The sequence below is a fragment of the Symphodus melops genome (genome assembly GCF_947650265.1).
Source record: "Symphodus melops genome assembly, chromosome: 19".
Classification (NCBI taxonomy): Eukaryota; Metazoa; Chordata; class Actinopteri; order Labriformes; family Labridae; genus Symphodus; species Symphodus melops.
The window spans coordinates 8,895,949-8,917,385 of record NC_136709.1 but is presented as its reverse complement, the minus strand read 5'-3'; the positions used below and the strand labels follow the sequence as shown (position 1 = coordinate 8,917,385).

Sequence of the window (21,437 nt, the reverse complement as noted above, 5' to 3'; positions counted from 1 at the left end):
GTAACTAACTGAAACTACAGTGGTTGTTGCAGACATTACACGTCTCTCCCTAATCCTCCTTACAGCCTCTAGTCATGTTTTTCAGTGCTCTTGTAAATATTAGGTTAATAAACAACTTATTAAGCTAACGTTTAACCATCTTGTCAAATCCGCTGATCAGATCGATGAAGCCTAACGGTCGTGACGTCATTATAAACCGACCGCGGTATAGTTCGCTAGCGCATAACGTTAGCTTTTTACTTCTCTCGGCTGCATTAACTCTTCAAACTTCATATAAATGATGTTCATCTGTAAAGATTATCCCGCAGAACAAAACAGCTACACATCAGAAATGTGTGTTTGACACAGAGATTATTTTCTGCAATGATCCAAAATCCAATGCAAAAATCCCATAGGCGAATTTTCGTAGGAACCACCGGCGCCATTTTTTCGGGTTGGCCTACAAAAATACGTCATTACTATACCAGTCGAGACTGTGCCCTCATTTCTCAAGCAATCCAGTAGGACCTTTACATTTTGATACTATGACACAGAATTCAGCTGTCAAGTAATCCTCAGAAGCTGTAAATTATTGAGTCTTTTTTTTTTCTCTGGCCTTGCAGAAATTGCACACATATTGGAAGTATTTTCAGTCCCCTCTGCTTTGCTACACTTCAAAGTGCTTTAAATTGTGTGCGTTAAGATAATGACTGTGACCACTCACACAGAATAAGCCTCATTTCAAACACATGATAAAGTATGGAAGTAAGAGATTTAGATATGCTGCAGTAACCTAAGGCCACTAAAATGAGGCCCAGTGAAGAGACAAAGCTCTCGACCCAGGGGTTATTTCTGTGGTTATTATGTTATTATAAAACAGGTGGGAGGAAAGCCTGGTTCAGGAACATTTTAATTCCTCAACCAAATTGTTTGGTTCCTCTTAGAAGCTCATATTCAATTAACTGCAACAATGAATAGGCACTGGGGAAACGTCTTTGACTGCAGGGGCTATTTGAACATCATTATAAGTAATGACTGGTGGGCTGAGCAGGATTATAGTGCACAGGAGATAAGGCCAAAAGGCTGGGAACATGCATACGATGGGAATCACCCTTCCTCAGTTGAACACACACAGACACATATTTGTCAGTCTCAGCTCTTACTTGGTGGGCTGGTTCAGGAAGGAGTCTTTGTGTAGTCTGTAGGCAATGTAGCTGTTGAAGGAGCCGGTCTCCATGGACACACCGTTCATGCCAGCGAACGTTCGGTCAGTGATGTTGAAAGCCTCCAGCATCCTAAAGCCTGGAGAGGGTAAAAGAGTGGACTATTGCAACAATAGAAATTGAAAAAAGCTATACCTTCTTATAGCAATTATTAAAGTTATTCCAAAAAGCTCATTGTGTAATAACTCATCTATGGTGATGATGAATACATACCAGGTGTTGTGAACCCATTAATGTAGATCAGAGGACAAGCTGAAAAGGACAAAGTTGGAGAGGGTGAAAACAGAGTCAGATTTAAGAAAGTTCCCCCCAGACAAGTAAATATATGATTGAGCAATATCTAATCTTATACAACGGTGATGTTTCAATAATATATCAATGTGTTTCTTACTGGAAGTGGCCGTTTCACAGATAAAGGTGATCAGGTTGTCCTGGATCTTGTCAAACTCGTCATAGTCGTTCACAACAAACACATGTCTCTCACTGGGCTTGCTGCCGATAAGTCTCAGCTCTGTCATGTCCACATCGGCCACTCCAACCACAAACACACTGTAGCCTGTAGGAGAAAAATACACACGCATAAAAATAAAACAAAGACTATTGTTAGTCTTCCAATAACCACAAGCAGTTTCTTCGCTGTTGGGATTATTAAAGAGTTTATAAAATCAGCCAGAACGTTTGGCTCTCGTGAAGGAAATCGAAGTTTGGGAGCAAATTTGGAATTCGGATAATGCGAAACAGCTCTGTTACATAGAGTTCGCACTGTAGATACAATGCCGACCAACACACACATGGAGGTGATTTATAATTTCACACATACCAGAATGCTGCAGCCTTTCTGCACTCTTCTTTACTTCATCCTGGGAGCGTCCATCCGTGACCACCACCAGCACCTTGGGAACATTCCTCCTCATGCCACTGTCTGAGGTGAAAACCTTCTCATACACGTGCTTCAGAGCAATGCCTGGATGAACAGAGATGATATGATGAATGAGAGAGTAGATAGAATCTTCTCGAGGTAAAGATAGAGAGAACGCCAGTCTTTTTTCAGTGGGGTACCTGTCTTTGTATTGCCTCCTCTGTAGCGCACACCCTGCACAGCTGACAGAACTATACCCTTGTCGTGGTAAGTGTTCAGCTTGAACTCAGTCTTGGCGTCATCACTGTACTGGACAAATGAAACCTGAAAAAAGAGAATAAATGGGATATTTATTCAGATAAAACCTCAAGAAATAGCAAAACACACTTGCTTAAGGTGCACTGATGCCTGAGCGGAGAGAGAGACATTTAGGAGCGCACTAAGATTTATGCTGACCTGCATGCCTTTAGGACTGATGGCATCAAAGGCTCCTGTCATGCTCTTGACAAACTGGATCACTTTGTGGAAACTATCATCTCCGATACTCCAGGAACCATCAATGAGGAAGACGAGGTCGGCCTTGGCACCTTTGCAAACTGCAGTGCAGGAACAACAATGTTAATGTATACCTACATCTACGAGGCCAAAGGAATTGCTCAAAAGCGAAAGCTCTCCTCACCGTCCAGTGCAGGGGGGACTGTTGCTGGAGCAGGTGGGGTGGGAGGCTCAGTTGGCACCTCTGTGGGTTTGACCACTGCGAGAAGACAAAACAGAAATTCAAAAATGGCACCGATAACACAAAACATGTTGTATGCGCGAGCAGCTTCTCCTGATTGGTTCAATTTGTACAAGAGTGCAATTCGAAGTTGGTTATCTTACATGTTCTCTCCTTCACACTAACTCCAGGTCCCTCCAGGTTGGGGGTTTGGGCGTAAACTGTGGCGTTGTACAGGGTGTCAGGTGTCAAGCCATCAAAGCAGTGAGTGCTTTCTGATCCTCTGACAGTGATTTCCTGAGCTCCACTCTTAGAGGCTTAAGAAGAGGAAAATCCAAATTAGACAAATTACAACTGCCATTGTCATAAAATCCAATGACTGATTCAAAAAGACATTTATAGTGGTGGATAGAAATTAAGACTTACTGTCAAAGGGATTAACTTTGAGTCTGTAGGAGGTGGCAGCTCTGTGAGGAGCCCATCTGAGGCAGAAGGAGTCATACCCAACATTGTAGGTGGTCAGGTCCGTCACGTTCAGGTACACTAAAGGGAAGCATGTGCCTTAGTACGTGCTGTTCTTTCAAAAACGTTTGGCAATCCAAGCCACAAACACCCATTTAATTCTGTGCTAATAAAACTGTCAATGTAAAAAAACGTACAAGTGGTGCCTTGTCCTATCAGAGGTTCACTGAGGCCTGTGTTGTACTGCGCCTGCACCTGCAGGTCATAGGTGGTTCCAGGTTTCAGGTTATGCAGTTGGTGGGTGGTAACATCTCCAACCATCACTTCTGAGTATTCATTAGTGCCTAAAAGGAGACAATAGTGAGAAAAAAAGTGTGTTAAAAAAAATAAAATAATCCAAATGAATTGTGTTATATTCGAATAACAAGAAATTCATACCCTCTGGCCTGTAAATCAGCTTGTATCCATTAACTCTAGAAGGGGCGGGGTCCCAGGACACCCTGAAGCGCGTATACCATTCGTCAGACACACGAAGATTTCTGGGGCCAAGCATACCCACTGCCGGAGACAAGACAAGACAAGACAAGACAGCTCATTAGACACCTTCTTTCTTGTTACTTCATTACATCTGGAATGAATCTCAGTGTGTTTACTCACATGGGAATTTCTTTTAATATTCCAAATTAACTTTTGGAGTCAGATTAATACATTATGTCATCAAAAGGATGATAAATTCAACCACATCAGAGAAAATTGGACGAAAAAAAATGAGCCGCCTCAAGGAATGGAGTGTGATTATGATATGTAAAAGGTTTCCTTTGTTTCAAAAACTAAATCAGGCAAGATAATGGCCAGAACTGCAGGCATGAGATTTCCCTCTCTGGAGTACAACCAGTTCATAATTCTCTGGCAAAGACTCTTGGTTCTTTTGGCCTTGATGGGAAGTCAAGAATCTCACTTATTCACTTCTCCTACAATGACTGAGGTTTCTAATCAATGAATAAGTCTTTTCAGATTTTCTGCTTTGGTTTCCTGTCCCTGGTGCATGTGAGACGTGTGTGTGTATGAGCTGCAGTAACTCCTTTGTTTGTCCTGTCTCCGCTCCTCAAATGATCTTAGCACTAGATATGCTGTACACGGATCTGCTAGTTTTTACCTGTGCGTCCATCTCCTTCCAGCTCTCCTCCTGGTCCATCACCATAGATGGCAGTCACTTTGATATTATATGGAGTGTCTGGATCCAGGTTCTGCAGGACCACATTGTTTCTGTTTCCTGGTACTGTAGTCTATGAGAGAAGAGACACAACACAAGAAGAGGGGGGGGAGCAATAAAAAGATGAATGAGGAGCGGATTATAGGATGATCGTAACACATTTTTATACATTAGATATCAAATACATAGAAGTTAATAGATTTCCTAAAATAATGGAACAGTGTGCAATTATGAAGAGGCTTACAGATTCCTCAATGGGGTCTCCTGTAGTCTGGGCATAGGTGATGCGGTACTGCACAACAGGACCTTCAGCGTGTTCCCAGTTCACAGTGAGAGTACTGGTGGTTGGATCATATACTTGCAAGTTCCTTGGGCCACTTCTGGGCACTATGTGTGGAGAAAAAAAAAAGTTGGATTCATTACCTGTAAAAACACCTCATGTCTATCAGTGTGATGAGTAAACTAAGTTCTGGGTAGTGCACATAGCAGGATTCCATAGGACTGTTAGGATTGTTTTGCTACTTGATGACTGTCTTTAAAACATGCTGGTCTAGGTCCTTACATGTCTTTCCATCATCACTGATGATAGGTCCCTCGCCATCGCTATAAATAGCAACAACTCCGACATTGTAATCAGTGTCTGGGATCAGCTGCTGCAGGAAAGCTGTAGTCGTCGTCCCTGGTACCAAAACCTGAACAAAGACAGAAAACACATCAGGTATCAACACATTTGCAGAGTTTTGTTCAAGCATTGTCAATATTAAGTCCAAAACTAGTCACTCAAATGAGCAAAAGTATTACTACTATGTATTTTTCTTAGCAGTAGTGAAGAGGACATCATACACAAAGAAACACAAAGCCCCCTCCTCTGACAGCTGCATTAGTTGTACACTACATCTTACACCTTCCTCTTACTCAAGCGGCCCTCGCTGTCAGCACTAAGTGAAAGGAAGAGCCAAACAAACCTTTGAAGTTTGACAGATGACACTGCAGTTTAACCCAGTGTGACCGTGACGGCAGCTGATTACATAGCAGCCAACCTCCACCCGACTCTCTCTAGCTGTAATTGTTATTTAGACTGAGAAAGGTAAGTGTTCCTGGAGGGCTCTGGCCTGGTGATAACCTCTGTAAGCAAGTGAGGTGTGTGTGCAAATGGGCAAATCTGTCTCTTATAATGTTACATAAAAATGTAACAACAATGACCAGGTCAATACTGCAGTGACTGCTTCACCCGCAGAGGACATATTTTGAAAAATCTACTTTCACAGTGTTTTTTTTTAACATATATTTGGTTAATCTGAGTGTCTATGATCCTACAAAATGTGAAATTAACCAATCCAGTCCTTTGTTTGTAGTCTTGTTATCCGTTATATTTTGACTGAAAGCACAGCACAGATGTTTCATTTAGACCACAGGAGACTGTTGTAAAAGGTGAAAAGGGGGGGTGATATGTCCTCTTGAAAGTATCAGAGTAAGAATAATATTACATTTGACACCAGTAAAGCTGGTAATTCATGCTACAAATCTCTTGATAATGTTTAATTTGGAGCTGCTGGCTGAAAAAGACCACATTGCCACTGATGCAAATCATTGGATCTCGCCATGGAAAGACGCCTGAGCCTGCCATGTGCTGAGACACGGGGATAACAGCAGAGTGCTCCTCTCGATCAATAAACTAGAAAAGTGGCTGAAACATCAAAGCCCAAAGTTTTAAGTGTCACACAGAGAAGAAACCATTCTTAATTGTGCAGTCTTTCACGCAGATGCTCGAGAAGTCTTATAAGATGTCTGCGAACCCTTCAAAAGTGGCACGAGGATTCTTTCAACCACCAAGAAACCCTTTGCACGTGATGTGGGCACACTGACGCCAGATGTCACATGAGGTGCTGAGAACTGAACTAGCATACTTGGAATCTTTGCATTACTGAACACAGTTTTACAATTTGTGAAAGAGAAGAATTCAGCGGTCAGTGCATAAAAAACTCATATGGACCATTTGGTGAACAGACTCATGTTTTCCTTTCAAACTTGTTCGGATGGTTATAATTGGCAAAGTTAAAACAATTTAGAGGTTTTTGGTCGCAGTTGTGCCCCTATGCAAATCCTTTTTCTTTTTTTTCAATCCATATGTGCTTTACTGTTCTACACTTCTTCCAACACAGTAGATGGAAACTCACCGACTCAGCAGGCTTGGCTCCAGTCACAGGAGTGTAGACCACCCGGTACTGCACGACTTGGCCTGTGGCAGCCTCCCAGCGAACATTCAGAGTGTTGGTAGTCGGGTTGAAAACCTGGATGTTCTTCACAGGGGTACGCACCACTGTCGAGCCAAGAATGTTTGTTGGTGAGAGTGTGATAATAGGTAGAGACAAAGATAAGACAGAAAATGATTTAGGGCGAGCGTCACGCTAAGTTAAATCAAAAAGAGTGGTGAGAGGAAGATTGCTCAGAGTAAAGAGTGTTGACAGAGCGAGGTTAAAGGCCAGCCCATTTAAGCGGCTTGTACAGAGAGGGGAGACAAGAAGAAGAAAGAGGATAAGTAAGGCAGAGGAGACAAGAACAAAGATTGCTGAGGTCAGGTGCTGACAGGTAAATGGGGAATGGACAGGGGTCAAGAAATTAGAGGTTTAAACCATCAATTACACAACAACGATCAGTGAAGAAGTCCAACTCGAACACATGTAGTGTATTCCTATTCCTGTATGTTTTTTCTGTACTTTTAGCTTCTCTTGCTTTATGAGGTGTTTCCAAGTGGTTAAATCACACACTTTTAAATCCCATTACTTGTGGTCTTGTCATTCCTTCTTTCTCTCATTTCACAGAATAATGGTCCAGACTTATTTTGAGGACAGAAGAGCCCAGTGACTACATGAGAACGTTTCAATAAAATGGAAACAATGGTGCCCAGCAACCAACACAGACAAGTTTAGGACATCATTTAACAATACCGCTATCACCAGGACACTTCCTTTCAGTGCCCTAAAGGTTAATGGAAAGGATAAACAAGGCGTACAGTATGTGCAGCTCTGTGTGAAGCTCGCCTTCTTAAAAACTAAACAAAGCAGATGTTCAGAGGCGTTGTGCCGCTAACCATAAGAACCCAATAAACGCAGGGGAATAACACAGAGAGCGAGCTTCCGTACTTTAAAGTTTCACACACAAAAGCCCTGCTGCCTAGAAAGCTGCTTTGAATTTAAAGGCTTGAGAGGAAGGAGAGAGAAAGCTGAGAAGCTAGAGCTTAACTTTGAGAATAAATGAGCGACCGCAGTTTGACCGGAGATGACCCCACTTTCTAGAGAGGCAATAAAGCTGCAAGGTTAGCAGTTTAAGGTTTTTCGGATGATGTACTGTACATACTGTATAAAGGATTGTTAATATGTCTAGGAAAAAGCAACAGAACATGAGGGACCATTACTACAAAGGGGAAAATGTGGGTAACAGTGGCAGGAATGGAGCGTGACCTTAGCCAAGTGAGTCGAGAGCCATAAAATATATAATGCTCTCCATTCATTGTAACCCCCCTTCTGTTTCTTTTTCCCAAAGGAGAGCCAATTGCTCAATAAATCCCCTCCCCCTAGAGCCCAGACCCACCATTATCCTGACCACTACCCTTCATTCCAACCTATAAATGGACAATATTACGGTAAAGAGAGAGGAGACACCATTATAATCCTGCCAACGCGGAGGAATTCCTTCCGACGAGATCACTCCGCAAAATGCTGACTCACTCCCGGCAGAGATTGCTGGTTTGAAATTTGTGGGAGAAACTGGAAAGTCTGTGTTCTTCTATGAAATTCAAACTCAGCTAACAGAGTTCAAAACTGTGACTTTTTGTTCTTTTTTCAAGTTGCATTTGTTGCATTTATTATGTGAATTAAGTTTTCAATCATTCACCTCTGGAATGGCACATGGCTTTTGATTAGTTGGGATTAGATTACAGGTTTTGAGAGAGTTTGGATGTTATTTTGAAACAAATCAGTCAGAAATGACTGCTTCATGGACAGACGGAACCAAATCCAGAAACTAAGGCCAATAAATTCACTCTGGACAGACATGAATTGATTTCTAAGTAAGGAAAAGAAAATCGCCAAGCTGTTATAAAGTTTGTCATTCCTCAAGTTCCTCTTCTCAGTCTGCTACTCTAAACCTTGAAAGCAGTCTTTCAAGCATGTCAGTTATGCCTCTAAACATCCCTGCATAAATCACTTTTGTAACTTGCAACTTTCTCCAATGATTACATGCATGCAGTGCTTACATGTTTTGCCATTCTCAGACATGCGCTGTCCCTCTCCAGCATTATAGACGGGAGCCACAGTTACAGTGTAGACTGTGTCAGACTGCAGGTTCTTCAGCACTGTTTTCAAAGTGCTGCCTGATACCTGGACCTGGATAGAAATAAACAAAACAAGCTCATGTTGTTATAAGAGGGACATTAAAAAAGTTAAGCCAACATGCTTGGATGCAGCATCTTCCAGCTTACCATCTCCTCTTCTCCTCCTGCTGCAGGGACATAGAAGATCTTGTACTGGCGCACGTTGCCCTCAGCAGCCTCCCACTGGACATTCAGGGTGTTGGTCGTGGGGTCAGTGACTTGCAAGTTCCTAACACCGCCCAGAGGCTCTGAGATAAGATGAAGAAGCAGTGAGTTCATAATGCACACTCACCGAAAAAACTTAGCTTCACCTATTTATTGTAAGTGTCACTTGTCATTTTAGGGGGCTACTTACTGGTCTTTCCTACTCCGTTCAGATCCTGGCTGACTCCTTTGGCATAGACCGCCACCACATTAATGGAGTATTCAGTGTCAGGGGTCAGCTTGGGAAGCAGGACAGTGGTTTTCTTTCCTCCAACCTGGGTCTGTTTTGGCAAGAATCAATTTAAGCTTCCTCATCTTTAATCTTCATATCATCACTCAGGATTCATTGTGTGATGGAGGTTATCATTTTGAATGTCAATGTAACACACCAAGCTACTATAACAGGAGCTTACTTGTTCATCTGTTTACAGTTAAAGCCGACTTATCTGTTCACTTCCAACAGTTGAACCTCTTGTAGCTCTTGTATACATAGTGGGAGATGATATTTGATCCGTTTCACTGGATAACAAGTTTTACAACTCTCCATGTGTGTCGTAACTTCATGTCAATATATTGATGGAGAGATTACTACCTGGAAAATACTTGTCTATAAACACTTCAGAGGAAGAATGTTTTGAGTTTTTTGGATGAAACCTTTAGCTTACTGGCCAAAGTAAATCTGTAGCTGATGGCAGAAACAGTCGGATGTCTGGTCTTAAACAGTCAGGCTGGAGATGAATTTACTACGTTACTTTTGGCCGAGGAGTTGGTGAGTGGGGAGAAAAAATTAACTATAAATGTGCTAGGAAAACTTGTTTGTTTGTAAAATTGTGTGAGATAATGTATATAGCTGAACTTTCATGTCTGCATAACCCTTAGGGGTTCCAATTTATCACTATACAGGTCTGTCTCTACACCAACGGGGTGATTTTAGCAGCAAAAAAAAGAAGGCTAGATCTTAAACATTAAGGCACAGCATTTGTTTTCTCGTACGCAAGCGAGTGATGTGTGTCAGACATTTCCGAATACAGCCTTGATTTTCCAGACAAAATAATGAAAACCTCCCTGGATGATCTTTACTCATTAAAATCATGACAGGGAATCAAGACTTCTTGGCTGATGCTGAGCTTGTTAGCTTCCAATTTTCCATCGACCTTTCGGTGTGATATCACACAGTAAATCAGCGCAACAAAATTTCATCAAGTACTAAGTAGGAAAGCATTCCATTTTGTGTTAGAAGGGAAACTAATCGTCAACATGTGCAACACCAGCTGAGCCGACCCTGAGTTGTTGTTTTTTTTTTGTTTTTTTTTACAGAGCTTCTGACAGGTTCAATCACAAGGAGAGAAAATGAGCTTAAACATTTTGCCGCCCTCTCCACTGTGACAAATGTTGGATGCCATCAAAAATAAAAAAAAAGGTGGAATAATAACTAGGTTAGCGCTTTGTGCAGCACCTTAAACACAATCATCTGCATATAATATATATTGTAACAGCTGTAACAGAGCAACCTGTCATTATACAAACATACATGATCTGACAGGGAAAGGGCTTTAAAGGCGCAAACATACATAACTTAAAGATGCCAAAATAGAACTGAGTGCATCCATCAAACTACAGCACAAGTAAAAATGTGAATGTTTAATGTCTGGAGTGTCTGTTTACTGTCTCTCATAGCTGTTTAATGATCTGCCCTACAAATGTGTCATGTAAACGTTTTACCAGATTTAATTCCATCTCTCTTAAGCAACTCTTCACAGCCAGTAAATGTCAAAGAGTTGAGATGAAATAGTTTCCGTTGTTTGGGACATTTAACATTACCAAGCAACTTGTCAGTGTGGCTATCAATTTGTAGTCCTTCGTGTGAGGGTGTGCGTGGTCACCACTGAGCACACATCAGGCTTTTCTTTTTTGACTCCCTTGGGGGAGTAATTAGAAATGTCTGACAGAAAATTGAAACCGAATATTCAACTTTCATCCAAAAAGACTTTTGCACTTTAATAGGGCAGCCAAGAGTCCACGACCAACAAAAGATTTTCCAGTCTCAGAAAAAACTTGAAAGGTTATGTCCACATAAGGTCAATCTCCTCTGAAGAGGACTGAGTTCTAACAACGCAGACAGGAAGAGGATAAGGAATAAGAAGCTAGTAGAGCTAGGCTATGTGAGATGTATGTGTTACTTACAGTCTGGCTCCTGCCTCCAGCTGTAGGGACATAAGTGACCTTGTAGTTCTGTACACGGCCTGGAGCTGGATTCCACCTGGCATTCATGCTGGTGGTGGTTTCATTGAACACAACCAAGTTGGTTGGTGGACCCTGAATCACTGGAAAATGAATTCACACCCACACATATTGCAGTTACAACCATTTCAATATGTTTCTCCAATAAACACAAACACTTTTTCACTGGTTTTCTGAAAATAATCTTTTAAAGACGCAGTCCTTGATATCTTCAGCAGTTCAGTTTAAGGTTAGCTGACTGAATTAAAAGTTAACTTGTACTTTCTTGAGAAACACAGCTACCTAAATATCTGCTTCTGCTTCGTATCAAGTACTGCAGCTTTAAAGATGAAAAGACAAACCCTGTGTGGGATTTGTATCTTTTCTGAAGCAGTGATGGATTCATTTGAACAGCAATGGAGTGATGGAATGATGATAATGAATGGACTGATCAATGCATGGATGAATCAATGCATGGATGATCAATGCATGGATGATCAATGCATGGATGAATGCGATGGATAGATGGATGGATGAATAAAGGATGGATGATGGAATAAGCTTGGAAAAAAAGGATTCAAATCCCTGTTTTGCAAGGGCATGCAGTGTTGAAATCCTTCTTCCTTGACCTTTGACTGAATGAGAATCGATTCAGTAACAGCCATGGGATGATTGGCATTGACAATGGGACAAACAGAGACGTGGACAAACAAACACATAATGAATGTGTCATGAGTCAGCTGCAGTAGAACACCATTTGAGCGATGGATGGGTTAAGGGCCTTGCTTGATGGTGGAATGATGGTTTTCCAATGGTTGAAGTGATAAAACATGCTTTCAGCAACTGAAATAAAAAGCATCCTCTTGTTTTACCTAAAGGATACTTACCTGTGCTACTACCACCTTGCTTGGACACTATAGAGGCAAAAATAGAAAGATGTAATGGGCATACCCTTTGCTGAAAGTTTTACTCGGCATATTTCCAAAAGGTGAAATCAAACGTTTAATCGCTGGTGTATGTAAAAAAGTTTCTGTTGAGCAGTTTAAACAGTGTCAACAAGAGGGATTGTTAATCATTATCACAGAGCTGCCTGGGTGTGTATCTTACATGTCCTCTCAGTGCCCATCAGATCCTCGCTCTCTGATTCATCTGGATAGATTGCAGTGACAGACACATCATAGGGCGTGTCTGGCTCCAAGTTCTCCATTACGTGGGATAACTCGTCATTGTTCAGAATTGCCTGATGAGGAAAACACAAAAACAGCATGAGGGAAAGCATTTGGCTCAAATTTTTGCCAGCGCAAAACCAAACAAGCAGCACAGGAGTCATATTGGAGTAATGATAACGGGATTGGTACACAAGTCTGTTTTCTAGATGTTCTCACAACTTCCTGTGGAGGTGTATTTTCAAAAGCAAAGCCAAAGCACTTTCTGTGAGACCTATTAAATATGTAAACATCTTGCAAAGCTGATTTTCCCTTACGAATTGGAAGTTGGACTCTCCCCTCTTAGTCCAGCCAATGCGGTACAGAGCCACGTCAGGGGCTCCATGCTCCCAGGTCGCTCTAAAACTGGTCTGGGTAACTTCTGAGAATTGCAGGTTCTTTGGAGCAGGAACCACATCTACAGAATGAGGGAGGGGAGAGGCTAAGTGTTAGCTCACTTTCATTAAGAAGCTTGAAAACAGGGCCAATGAAAATGTATTTTATGTCAAATTCCTAACCACTAATGTTATTCTTACCAGTGATACCCTCTCCCAAAATGGTCTGACCACGTCCCTCATCGTAGACCGGAGTCACAGTCAGAGCATATTCAGTTTGTGAGCTCAGGTTGTCCAGCACTCTGGTAGTCACACTTCCTCCCACTTCCAGCTGTCGAAAAAAACCCCACTCACATTAAAGATCAATATTACATAAAATCCACATGACAAACACATAAAACTCCTGCAAAGGACTTCACATGTTTTTCTCTTCAGCCGTACTTTTTCCAAGACTCATGAAAAGTTCGTTTTGTTTGCAGCGTGGGTTTCCTGGAACACTGGCGAAAGCGGGAAATTTGCTGCTAATAAGGCTAGCAGGAAACTTGACGGTATGAAGGTATAAAAAAACTGCTTGTTACCAAAGGAATATGGGAACAAACAACAATTACAAACAAACAACAACAAAAAACAACAGATTTGGACAAAACACCTGGATGAATTCTATGAAACATCCCACTGGTTTTACTGCTCCTGATCCCATAAAGTTTTACTGGGTTAATTTCATGAAATTGTAGTCAAGGGATTTGTTCTCAACAGTCATTATCTTGAACAGTTCCATGTGTTAATCAGCTCTTCCACCTTTTAATTTAAGTTGAAAGACTCCAAAATACACTGTGTTTGTCTTGCTTGGTCATAAAACCATTCAAGAAGTCTTTACCTGAAAGTAAAATGGAAATATGTCTCCCCTGCTGCTGGCTGGGCTCTATCAAAGGGTGGAACATGACATTCGGCTTCTTTCAGGGTAGTGAGCTCCCTCTATCCACACACTACATTTCTGACATTCACAAGTTGGCACAATACGTGACTTTCACATGTGTGTTTCCATCAGAAGAGCTTTAAGGATCCCCTCAACCTGATTTATTGCAAAGGAAGTCGCAAAAAGCGAATCACAAGGTTTGCTGCTGCGGCTCAAGAACTCCCAAAAGATGGACATGCAACCATTAAGTATTCGTCCAACCCCCGGTAACAAAACCTCACATTAATCCCTGCAAAGCTGTGTTCTGTGAATTTTATAACCTTTTTCCATGGGACTCCAAAACTTTCCCCAATGTCCAGCCAGCCTGCTGCACTTTCCATTATGAGGTCTCCGCCAATATATTGAGAGATTAGTAAAAAATATTGATATCAATTTATCTCCATCAAACCTAATGGCTTAAACAGACTCCAGCTACTGAAAATATGAAGGCAAAACATCAGGGTTTGGTAAGTATTAAAAACAAAGGCTGATGACACCTTGCTTTGAACCAAACTCACTTCTTTAGCGTCTGCCTCCTCAGCTTTGTAGGTGATGATGTACTTGCGAACGGGCCCAGGAGCGGCATCCCAAATGAGCCTCATAGTGCTGTGGGTGATGTCACGAACTTTCAGCTCACCTGCAGGCGGCAAGGGCACTAAAACAAGGAGAGGAAAGTGTCAGCTTCAGAACAGGGATATTACTAAGCATTAACGAAATGAGCAAAGACTAATTCATCTGCTTTATGAAATGTGAATTTATTGAAATCTAATTTTGATCAATGAACTACATACGTGTGATTCCCTGCTTGGTCAGAGGTTCACTAGCTGACTCTCCATACAGGGCGAACAGAGAGAGTGAGTAGGCCGTGTTAGGGAGTAACTTCACCAGCTGGACATCCGCTGTATCCCCGCCAACTCTGACCTGAAAGGAGACCAGACGAAATAAACAACAAGAGGTCAGAGAAGAAGGAGATGACGGGGACTCCTTAGTGACATTTGGTTAAGAGGAGTGGGAGAAATATTTTGGTTGCAGCACATCTGCTGATTCCGGTTTTGACCCACTGGGTTTGACACTTCATAAACAAATGATGATGTTCCCTTGGCAGACTGATCTTATGGTTCACCCCCCACCCCTTTGTGACTAACAATGATCCTCTGTGTTTTCCTGTTTGCCTTGTGTGCTGAATGGTTGGGCACACACTGGCGGCCTTGTACACTTTAATTTCAAGCGTGAGACATCTGAGTTTCGTCAAAAACTGCTGACAGTGTACTATAATGTTTGGCTATTTGTGGTGTTCAGCAATGTTTCTGGTGCATGCAAACATTGACTGGGTCCACCAATAAACACATGGAAATGTGGTCATTTGTTCATTGTTCAAATCTGACAAAAAAAATCAGCTGATTGACACGGAGACCATTAACACAGTGACACTGTGTGTTTTCAGAGAATGTACTCTTACCTCCTGCTCAGCGGTGGGCTGAGTGGCATTGATGGCGCTGTAGAGCAGCATGTAGCCTGTAGCACCTTGCACCCTCTCCCATCTCACACGCATAGTTGTGGTCTGTTCGTCATAAATGTTCATGCTCCTCACAGCATTCAGAGGCACTAGATAGCAACACACGGAGATGTTAGAGGCAATTTACCAATTACACAATATTTCAATATTTCTTTGAATGCAAAAAGATGTTCTCCAGCCTTTTGTTTGTTGTTCATATTGAACTAATATCGATAAAATGGCAATTAAAATCTCAAAAGGTAGAACGTAAGAACTCAGATGTATGCTTGAAGCCCAGTGGTGGCATGTATTACTGTCTCTCTGTAGCCATAGGCTATACATAGATTGCCTTTGATAATTTGGTAAATTGAGGCCACAAAGGAAGCACAGTCACTGAGAAAATTAGCATCCTGCAAACTGAGAGTTTCTGTGACAGAGAGGCTGCTTTTAATCAAAGTAAAGGCTGATTTAGCGCATACACAGTTTCAACATGATATAAGACAAGTCAATGATCAAAGCCAAATATCTTAGCTAAGGTTTTAGCTTAGGTTTACTTTGTATATCAAATGATATGGGGTAATGCCATATAGGGAAGACTTACATGTGGTCTCAGTTCCATCAAGAGGCTCGCTGCTCTCCTCTTCCACCACTGAGTAGACGTTAACCATGTACTTTGTCAGAGGGTTGAGGCCCTGGAGAACAACGGTGGTCTCGGTCCCATCGACAAACACCTAATGCAGAGGGGGAAAGTTAGAATACTGCAAGAAATGATTTATTTGTGAGATTCTTTGGTATGTTTTGGCAAAAAGCTTTTATTGGATGACATTGAATCCCTGTATTTACTTTCTGCCGAAAAAAAAAAAAAATAAGCAACCAATTTAGAAGCATAACAACCAAAAGCTCTTTCTATCGGCACATCTGACTTCAGCACTTTCCAATTAAAACTAAAAATCCCTCTGACAAACTCAGCATGTGTTTCAGTTCTGGATCAATAAATAATAATAAAAGCCCTTCACTATGAAACAAACCCATGGGAGCTCGGCAAAAACAAACATCTTTTTTTATGTAATTAGATTCAGACACCAAAAATGCATCTAATCCACACATTGTGCAGCCAAAACTCTGCTTGCCAACAGTGCTATCATAGAGTCATTATTTGCTTTCTAATCCTCTAAACTGAGAGCTGTGTGTTTTTGTTTCCTCCCCCTGTGTGAGATTGTAATGTAATTAGACACCTAAACAACCAGGAGGCCAAAACAAACAGGAGGCTGGAAATAGAAGCCTGAGTGGAGTTTCCCATTACTTGCAAAAAAACAGTAAGTCAGGTCACATTACAGCCAACCAAAACTTCAACTTCCACACAAGCAGATGTCCTACGTTTTCTACCACTTCATCAGAAATTGAACAAGTAGCAGGAAACATAATAAGTGGTGCATTATTGTATGAGGTATGTAATACCTCTTGTGGGGCTCCTGATACAGTCATGTACTCCACACGGTACTTTTCCACTGGGCTTTCAGGGGCAGTCCAGGTAGCTCGGAAGGACTGGTAAGTCACCTCTGATGTAATCAGGTCGGTGGGAGCATCGGGTGCACCTCCTGTTTGGATGTTAGCATAAAAAGACCTCACATTAAACATTTAACACGATCAGAAAAAAAGGTTTGCCATTACTTTCTGCCTTCAATTCTAAAGCTGGTCATTACACATTAGTATGAATAATATCAGAAACAAACATGATTCTTTTTTTACTGGATATTAATTAAATTATATTGAACTGAGCTGATCAAAGAGGAAGAGGAGTTCCACTACAATATCCGATAGCAGCTCTTTAATTTGATTTAAGAGAAGATGATTTCCTTCTCTAGGGACGCTGGAGGAATACAAGGGGGAAGATGAAATAAAAAAGATGCAGGAGTCTTTTTTCTATAGCTGCATTCCACAGAATGCATATTCAGTATGATTACACAACTCATTATTTCTCTTGGAATGGAGGATTTTTTTGTAGATAAGAAGGCGTTTGTTCCTGCACTTCAGTAATCTGTTCCTCAGTGATTCGTTTAGTCTGATCACTTGGCTCTGTGCAGACGTTAACATCCATTCTTTAAGTACCTGGGCCTTTGACACTGTTACAGAGGTTTTCAGTCAGGCCGTCTACGATGTCCAGCAGGAAGGAGAAGTCAGCCACGTTGTACATGTGGATAGTATCTGGATCACTAGCAATGGACCTCAACTCATTCTCATCAGCGTTCTTCACACCTACAAGAGCAAATTAGTTATTTAGAATTTCACATGTACTAAAAATCACTTTATGAAATCAGTTGTTGCGAGCAAGCTCAACTGATGTTAGCTCACCGATTGCATAGAGCTCGATGCCCTCATCACGCAAGGCCTGAGAGTTGATGTTGACGTCGTCCTGGGATTTGCCATCAGTGATCAACACACCGATCTTTCTAGCGTTTGGTCGCATACCCACATTCTCTTTGAAATTGTTCTGGAGGAGGTAGTTCAAAGCCAGACCTGCAAATATGACATCATGAACACAAAATACATTATACTTCTGTGCTTTAAGATGTAAGATTGAAAATGATTTTTTTAAGCAAAAAATGTAATTTATTGAGTAAAGTACCAGTCAGAGTGTTTCCTCCTTTGTATGGCAGGTTACCAATAGCTTCCAGGAGAGAATCCCGAGTTTGATGAGCATTTAAGTGCCACTCAGTTTTTGGGTCTCCACTGTACTGAGCAAGACCTAAAGACAAAAAAAACCTTGTTATACCCATACTGTTTGTTTTCCTTTGAACTGCTTTTCTTAATGACGAATATCAAATAATGAATTTACTCTACATGTTTCAATTAGACCCACCAATTTGGACCCTGTCGGGCCCAATGTCAAAGACTCCCACCATACGGGCGATGAAGGAGCGAATGGTCTTGAAGTTAAGACGTCCGATACTCCAGGACCCGTCCACCAGCAGCACAATGTCAGCCTGCGCAGCGGTCCTACACTGTATATCTGTTTGGGCAACATTTCAGAATCTTAACTGGATAAGTAGTAGTAGAACATTTGAAATTTAATACATTTCTTTAAATCAAAAAGTCCAACTGTATTGTACAAAAACTGTTGTGTGTGGTGGATTGTAATGATCAAAGAGGTAGGAGAGGAAAAGGAAAGAAAAGGACAAGAATTATATGGCATAAAAGTTCATTATAAGCCTTGAACCAAATAACATACATACATCAAACATCATCCCTGGTTATAAAAAAAAAGAGAACATACTACAAAGCATAAAGTAAAACTTTTTTTTTTTTTATTAGAGTTGTTTTTCCCCGGTGTTGTAATGATCATCTTCCTCCTCCTGGCATGTCGAGGCAGTATTTCTGTCAGTTGTTCCGTTTTGAATCCATGAATCTCAGGGGCAAATCAGGAGAGCACGCCATAAAGGCCTGTGACATATCAAAGGCCTCACATGGAGAGATAACCATGCCCTCCAGAGATGCAAGGTAATGTTCAAATCCTGTTTCCCAAAACAATTGTGTGATCACAAGAAGAGCTTCTGATCTTCGGCACCTGAAAGAGGGCTGCAGATGTGCACTGGAGAGAGGCAGATTTTACACTAACTGCTACCGTCTGCAACTGAAATAGGTTAGTATATTTGATTTACAGATTGTTTGCGTAGGGAAAAACTTTGACAGAGCCATCTGGCAAGCTTTCACTCCTGTTCCCAGACGGGGGGAGTACAGTAAAAGTCTGCAGAGGTATTAGCTAACACACTCCAAACAGACAGCTCTGTCAGAGGTTAAATCCACAAAACAAGAAAGGAAAACATCTGAAACTCAAAAGAAAAGTATTAGGGAAAAACTGTGATGAATGTATGCTCTTCATTAATTTAGGATCATTCTTACTAACTTGGACAAGATATAAAAGAGAATGTGTTTTCTGTGTGCCACAAATAAAACTTTCTCTCCCTTCAGAGGCTTCTTGAAATCTGGCCTGTAGCCACCAAGGGAGGGTAAGACTCTAGCACCTCTTCTCTTTCATCTTCTGAAGCTGCTGAATCTGCCTCCTTATTAGGACCAGACCTCGCAGCTGAGTGGTCAGGCTGACCTTTACAGTTCCTTCCAGCAAACACAACACTTTTTTCCTTTTCTCACACTTTGTCCCTGCTGCGCTCTGACTCACAGCGTATTAAAAACATTGTATAACTGCAAACACATTTTACGTGTACGGCTTGAAGCTAAACTGTCTGTACTTTGGAGTGGAAAGAAAATTTAAAAAAAGCGGAAGCTCAAAGTGACACAATGATGAAAGCGAGAAAAGGGATTTTCTTAAACAAATTAGCTTTGGGAAAGGCATTTAGATAAACTCTGTAGCTTTTTTTCCGAGGCATGAGTTTACAGTGTGTATTCCTTAAAAGAAATTTACGATGTGATGCCGTCTCTATGTTTGACTGTTGCTTTCCAGACATAACAATACAGGAGACGTTGCCTTAACATTGATTACTGCCGGACTAAAACCATTTCATTTGTTGATCTTTGAGCTTAATTAAGTATACATGTTTTCTCTGTTTCACCTTATTATTCTGTACTCTTCTCTAATAAATGTACGGTATGTTCAGTAGAATATTGGATAACATTACCTGATGGCACATAAAGTGGAGGATCAGGTGCATCAGAGAGAGTGGTTTTCTCCTGTCCAGCCAATGGCAGACTCTCTCCTCCTTCAAACACCCCAAACACACTCACGCTGTATTTGGTACTAGCTCTGTGGACCAAAACACAAATCATTGTCCATTTTTTTTTACATTTTATTTTGAAGAGCATACTGGATATGGAAGTATCAGTCTGAAGACACACCTCAGCTCCTCGAGCACCACAGTGTTGTCATAGGGACCAACCAGAAGTTCTCCCAAATCCCTGTCCTCCCCTACGGGGTGGAAAGTGACTTTGTATCCCTTAACGTCACCAGGGGCATGGTCCCAGGTCACACGGAAACTGGTCCTTGAAGGCTCTGAAGTCTGAAGGTTCCTGGGACCTTTGTAAGGAGTCACTGAGGAGAGGAAAGAACAGCACTGATTATGAAGTGAATGATTGGATTAAAAAAAGAAACTCTTTTAAAAAATGAAGATAAATTATCTGGAGTGGGATAATTATGATTAGGATGGGGATGTGTGTTTAGTCAGTGAAGGACAAATAAACCTTTTCTGAACTTGGCAGTAGAAAGAGCAACATGTGTGGTGTGATGCACGATAGACCAACGTACGTGTTGTTCCTTCTCCTTGCCTTGCTTTGCCCTCTCCGGTGCGGTAGACTGGCAAAACTATGATGTCGTAGGTGGTGAGGGGAGTGAGGCGTCTCAGTACGGTGGAGGTTGTGCCACCAGCTACCTTGGTAGCTAGCTGCCGCCCTCCCACCTTTGGTTTGTAGGTAACACGGTAGTTGACAACATTTCCAGGCGCTGGTTGCCATGCCACCTTCATGCTCTTCTCTGTCTCCTCCGAGACAGTAATGATTCTTCCCGCTGCCGACACTGCAAGAAAGGTACGACAGAACTGATGACTGAATGTCTGAGGTTTCGGAGCATGTTCATATTGGAATTTTCACTAATGTGTGCTCAGGCGCCTTGGTTTCCAATATACCTTAGGAAATATAAGCAACATAGTTTTCCTGCTGGAAAGTCAACAAAACAATTGCACGCTTGGCTACCTCAAAGTCTCTCATCGGATATCTGCTTAGTTTCCACATGTGTGTGGACACAAACCTACCTAAATATTTCACGCTTGCAGCAGGTATACAGTACATGAAGCAGACCCAGATTTTAAATGATTGATCATGTTTACCTGGAGGGTTTGGAAAGCCCGGGTTTGAAAGTCTGAAGTCTTATGAGTTTGAGAAAAGCCATAGTTCTTATTTTTCCATTAAGCTTTAATCGCGTGTTTATTTTCAGAACAGGAAGGACAAGTGAGAAATGTCAGATGTTTTAAAAGGAGCGGAGGAAAATATTTAAGAATGCTCTTCTTCGGAGGGAGAACTTTTATGACCGGAAAAAAGATCAGCGCATCCAAGTTTGCCTTGTGTGGCTCAGCCCAAAGAGACCTGCGATTTCTGTAGAGCGCACGCAAAGAGAACAAGCAATGGTAGGAGCAAAGTAAAGGAAGGAATGACAAAAGTGAACATTTAAGACTACAAAGCTGCCTCATGGTTGT

At 41.6% G+C, this 21,437-nt stretch overlaps 1 protein-coding gene across 3 annotated transcripts in view; it reads right to left on the bottom strand.

Moving 5' to 3' along the window:
• Nucleotides 1-21,437, bottom strand: part of col12a1a (collagen, type XII, alpha 1a) — a 53,689-nt gene that overhangs the window by 15,796 nt on the left and 16,456 nt on the right. For 2 of the 3 annotated variants that reach the window (XM_079369030.1, XM_079369032.1), the window contains exons 15-49: nt 20,495-20,761; nt 20,089-20,281; nt 19,872-19,996; nt 18,098-18,247; nt 17,864-17,983; nt 17,590-17,754; nt 17,347-17,493; nt 16,696-16,835; nt 15,839-15,968; nt 15,202-15,347; nt 14,534-14,663; nt 14,261-14,397; nt 12,989-13,118; nt 12,731-12,870; nt 12,355-12,487; nt 12,135-12,161; nt 11,212-11,351; nt 9,179-9,308; nt 8,932-9,071; nt 8,707-8,836; nt 6,629-6,771; nt 5,014-5,143; nt 4,696-4,838; nt 4,395-4,524; nt 3,677-3,796; nt 3,436-3,582; nt 3,203-3,319; nt 2,941-3,093; nt 2,741-2,815; nt 2,518-2,657; nt 2,262-2,385; nt 2,023-2,166; nt 1,594-1,758; nt 1,416-1,454; nt 1,143-1,281 (exon numbers count right to left, since the gene is read on the bottom strand). In XM_079369030.1, coding sequence (XP_079225156.1) covers nt 1,143-1,281; nt 1,416-1,454; nt 1,594-1,758; nt 2,023-2,166; nt 2,262-2,385; nt 2,518-2,657; nt 2,741-2,815; nt 2,941-3,093; nt 3,203-3,319; nt 3,436-3,582; nt 3,677-3,796; nt 4,395-4,524; nt 4,696-4,838; nt 5,014-5,143; nt 6,629-6,771; nt 8,707-8,836; nt 8,932-9,071; nt 9,179-9,308; nt 11,212-11,351; nt 12,135-12,161; nt 12,355-12,487; nt 12,731-12,870; nt 12,989-13,118; nt 14,261-14,397; nt 14,534-14,663; nt 15,202-15,347; nt 15,839-15,968; nt 16,696-16,835; nt 17,347-17,493; nt 17,590-17,754; nt 17,864-17,983; nt 18,098-18,247; nt 19,872-19,996; nt 20,089-20,281; nt 20,495-20,761 — 4,729 coding nt within the window. The remainder of the gene's footprint in view (nt 1-1,142; nt 1,282-1,415; nt 1,455-1,593; nt 1,759-2,022; nt 2,167-2,261; nt 2,386-2,517; nt 2,658-2,740; nt 2,816-2,940; nt 3,094-3,202; nt 3,320-3,435; nt 3,583-3,676; nt 3,797-4,394; nt 4,525-4,695; nt 4,839-5,013; nt 5,144-6,628; nt 6,772-8,706; nt 8,837-8,931; nt 9,072-9,178; nt 9,309-11,211; nt 11,352-12,134; nt 12,162-12,354; nt 12,488-12,730; nt 12,871-12,988; nt 13,119-14,260; nt 14,398-14,533; nt 14,664-15,201; nt 15,348-15,838; nt 15,969-16,695; nt 16,836-17,346; nt 17,494-17,589; nt 17,755-17,863; nt 17,984-18,097; nt 18,248-19,871; nt 19,997-20,088; nt 20,282-20,494; nt 20,762-21,437) is intronic. The other variant, XM_079369031.1, reaches the window with a different exon arrangement.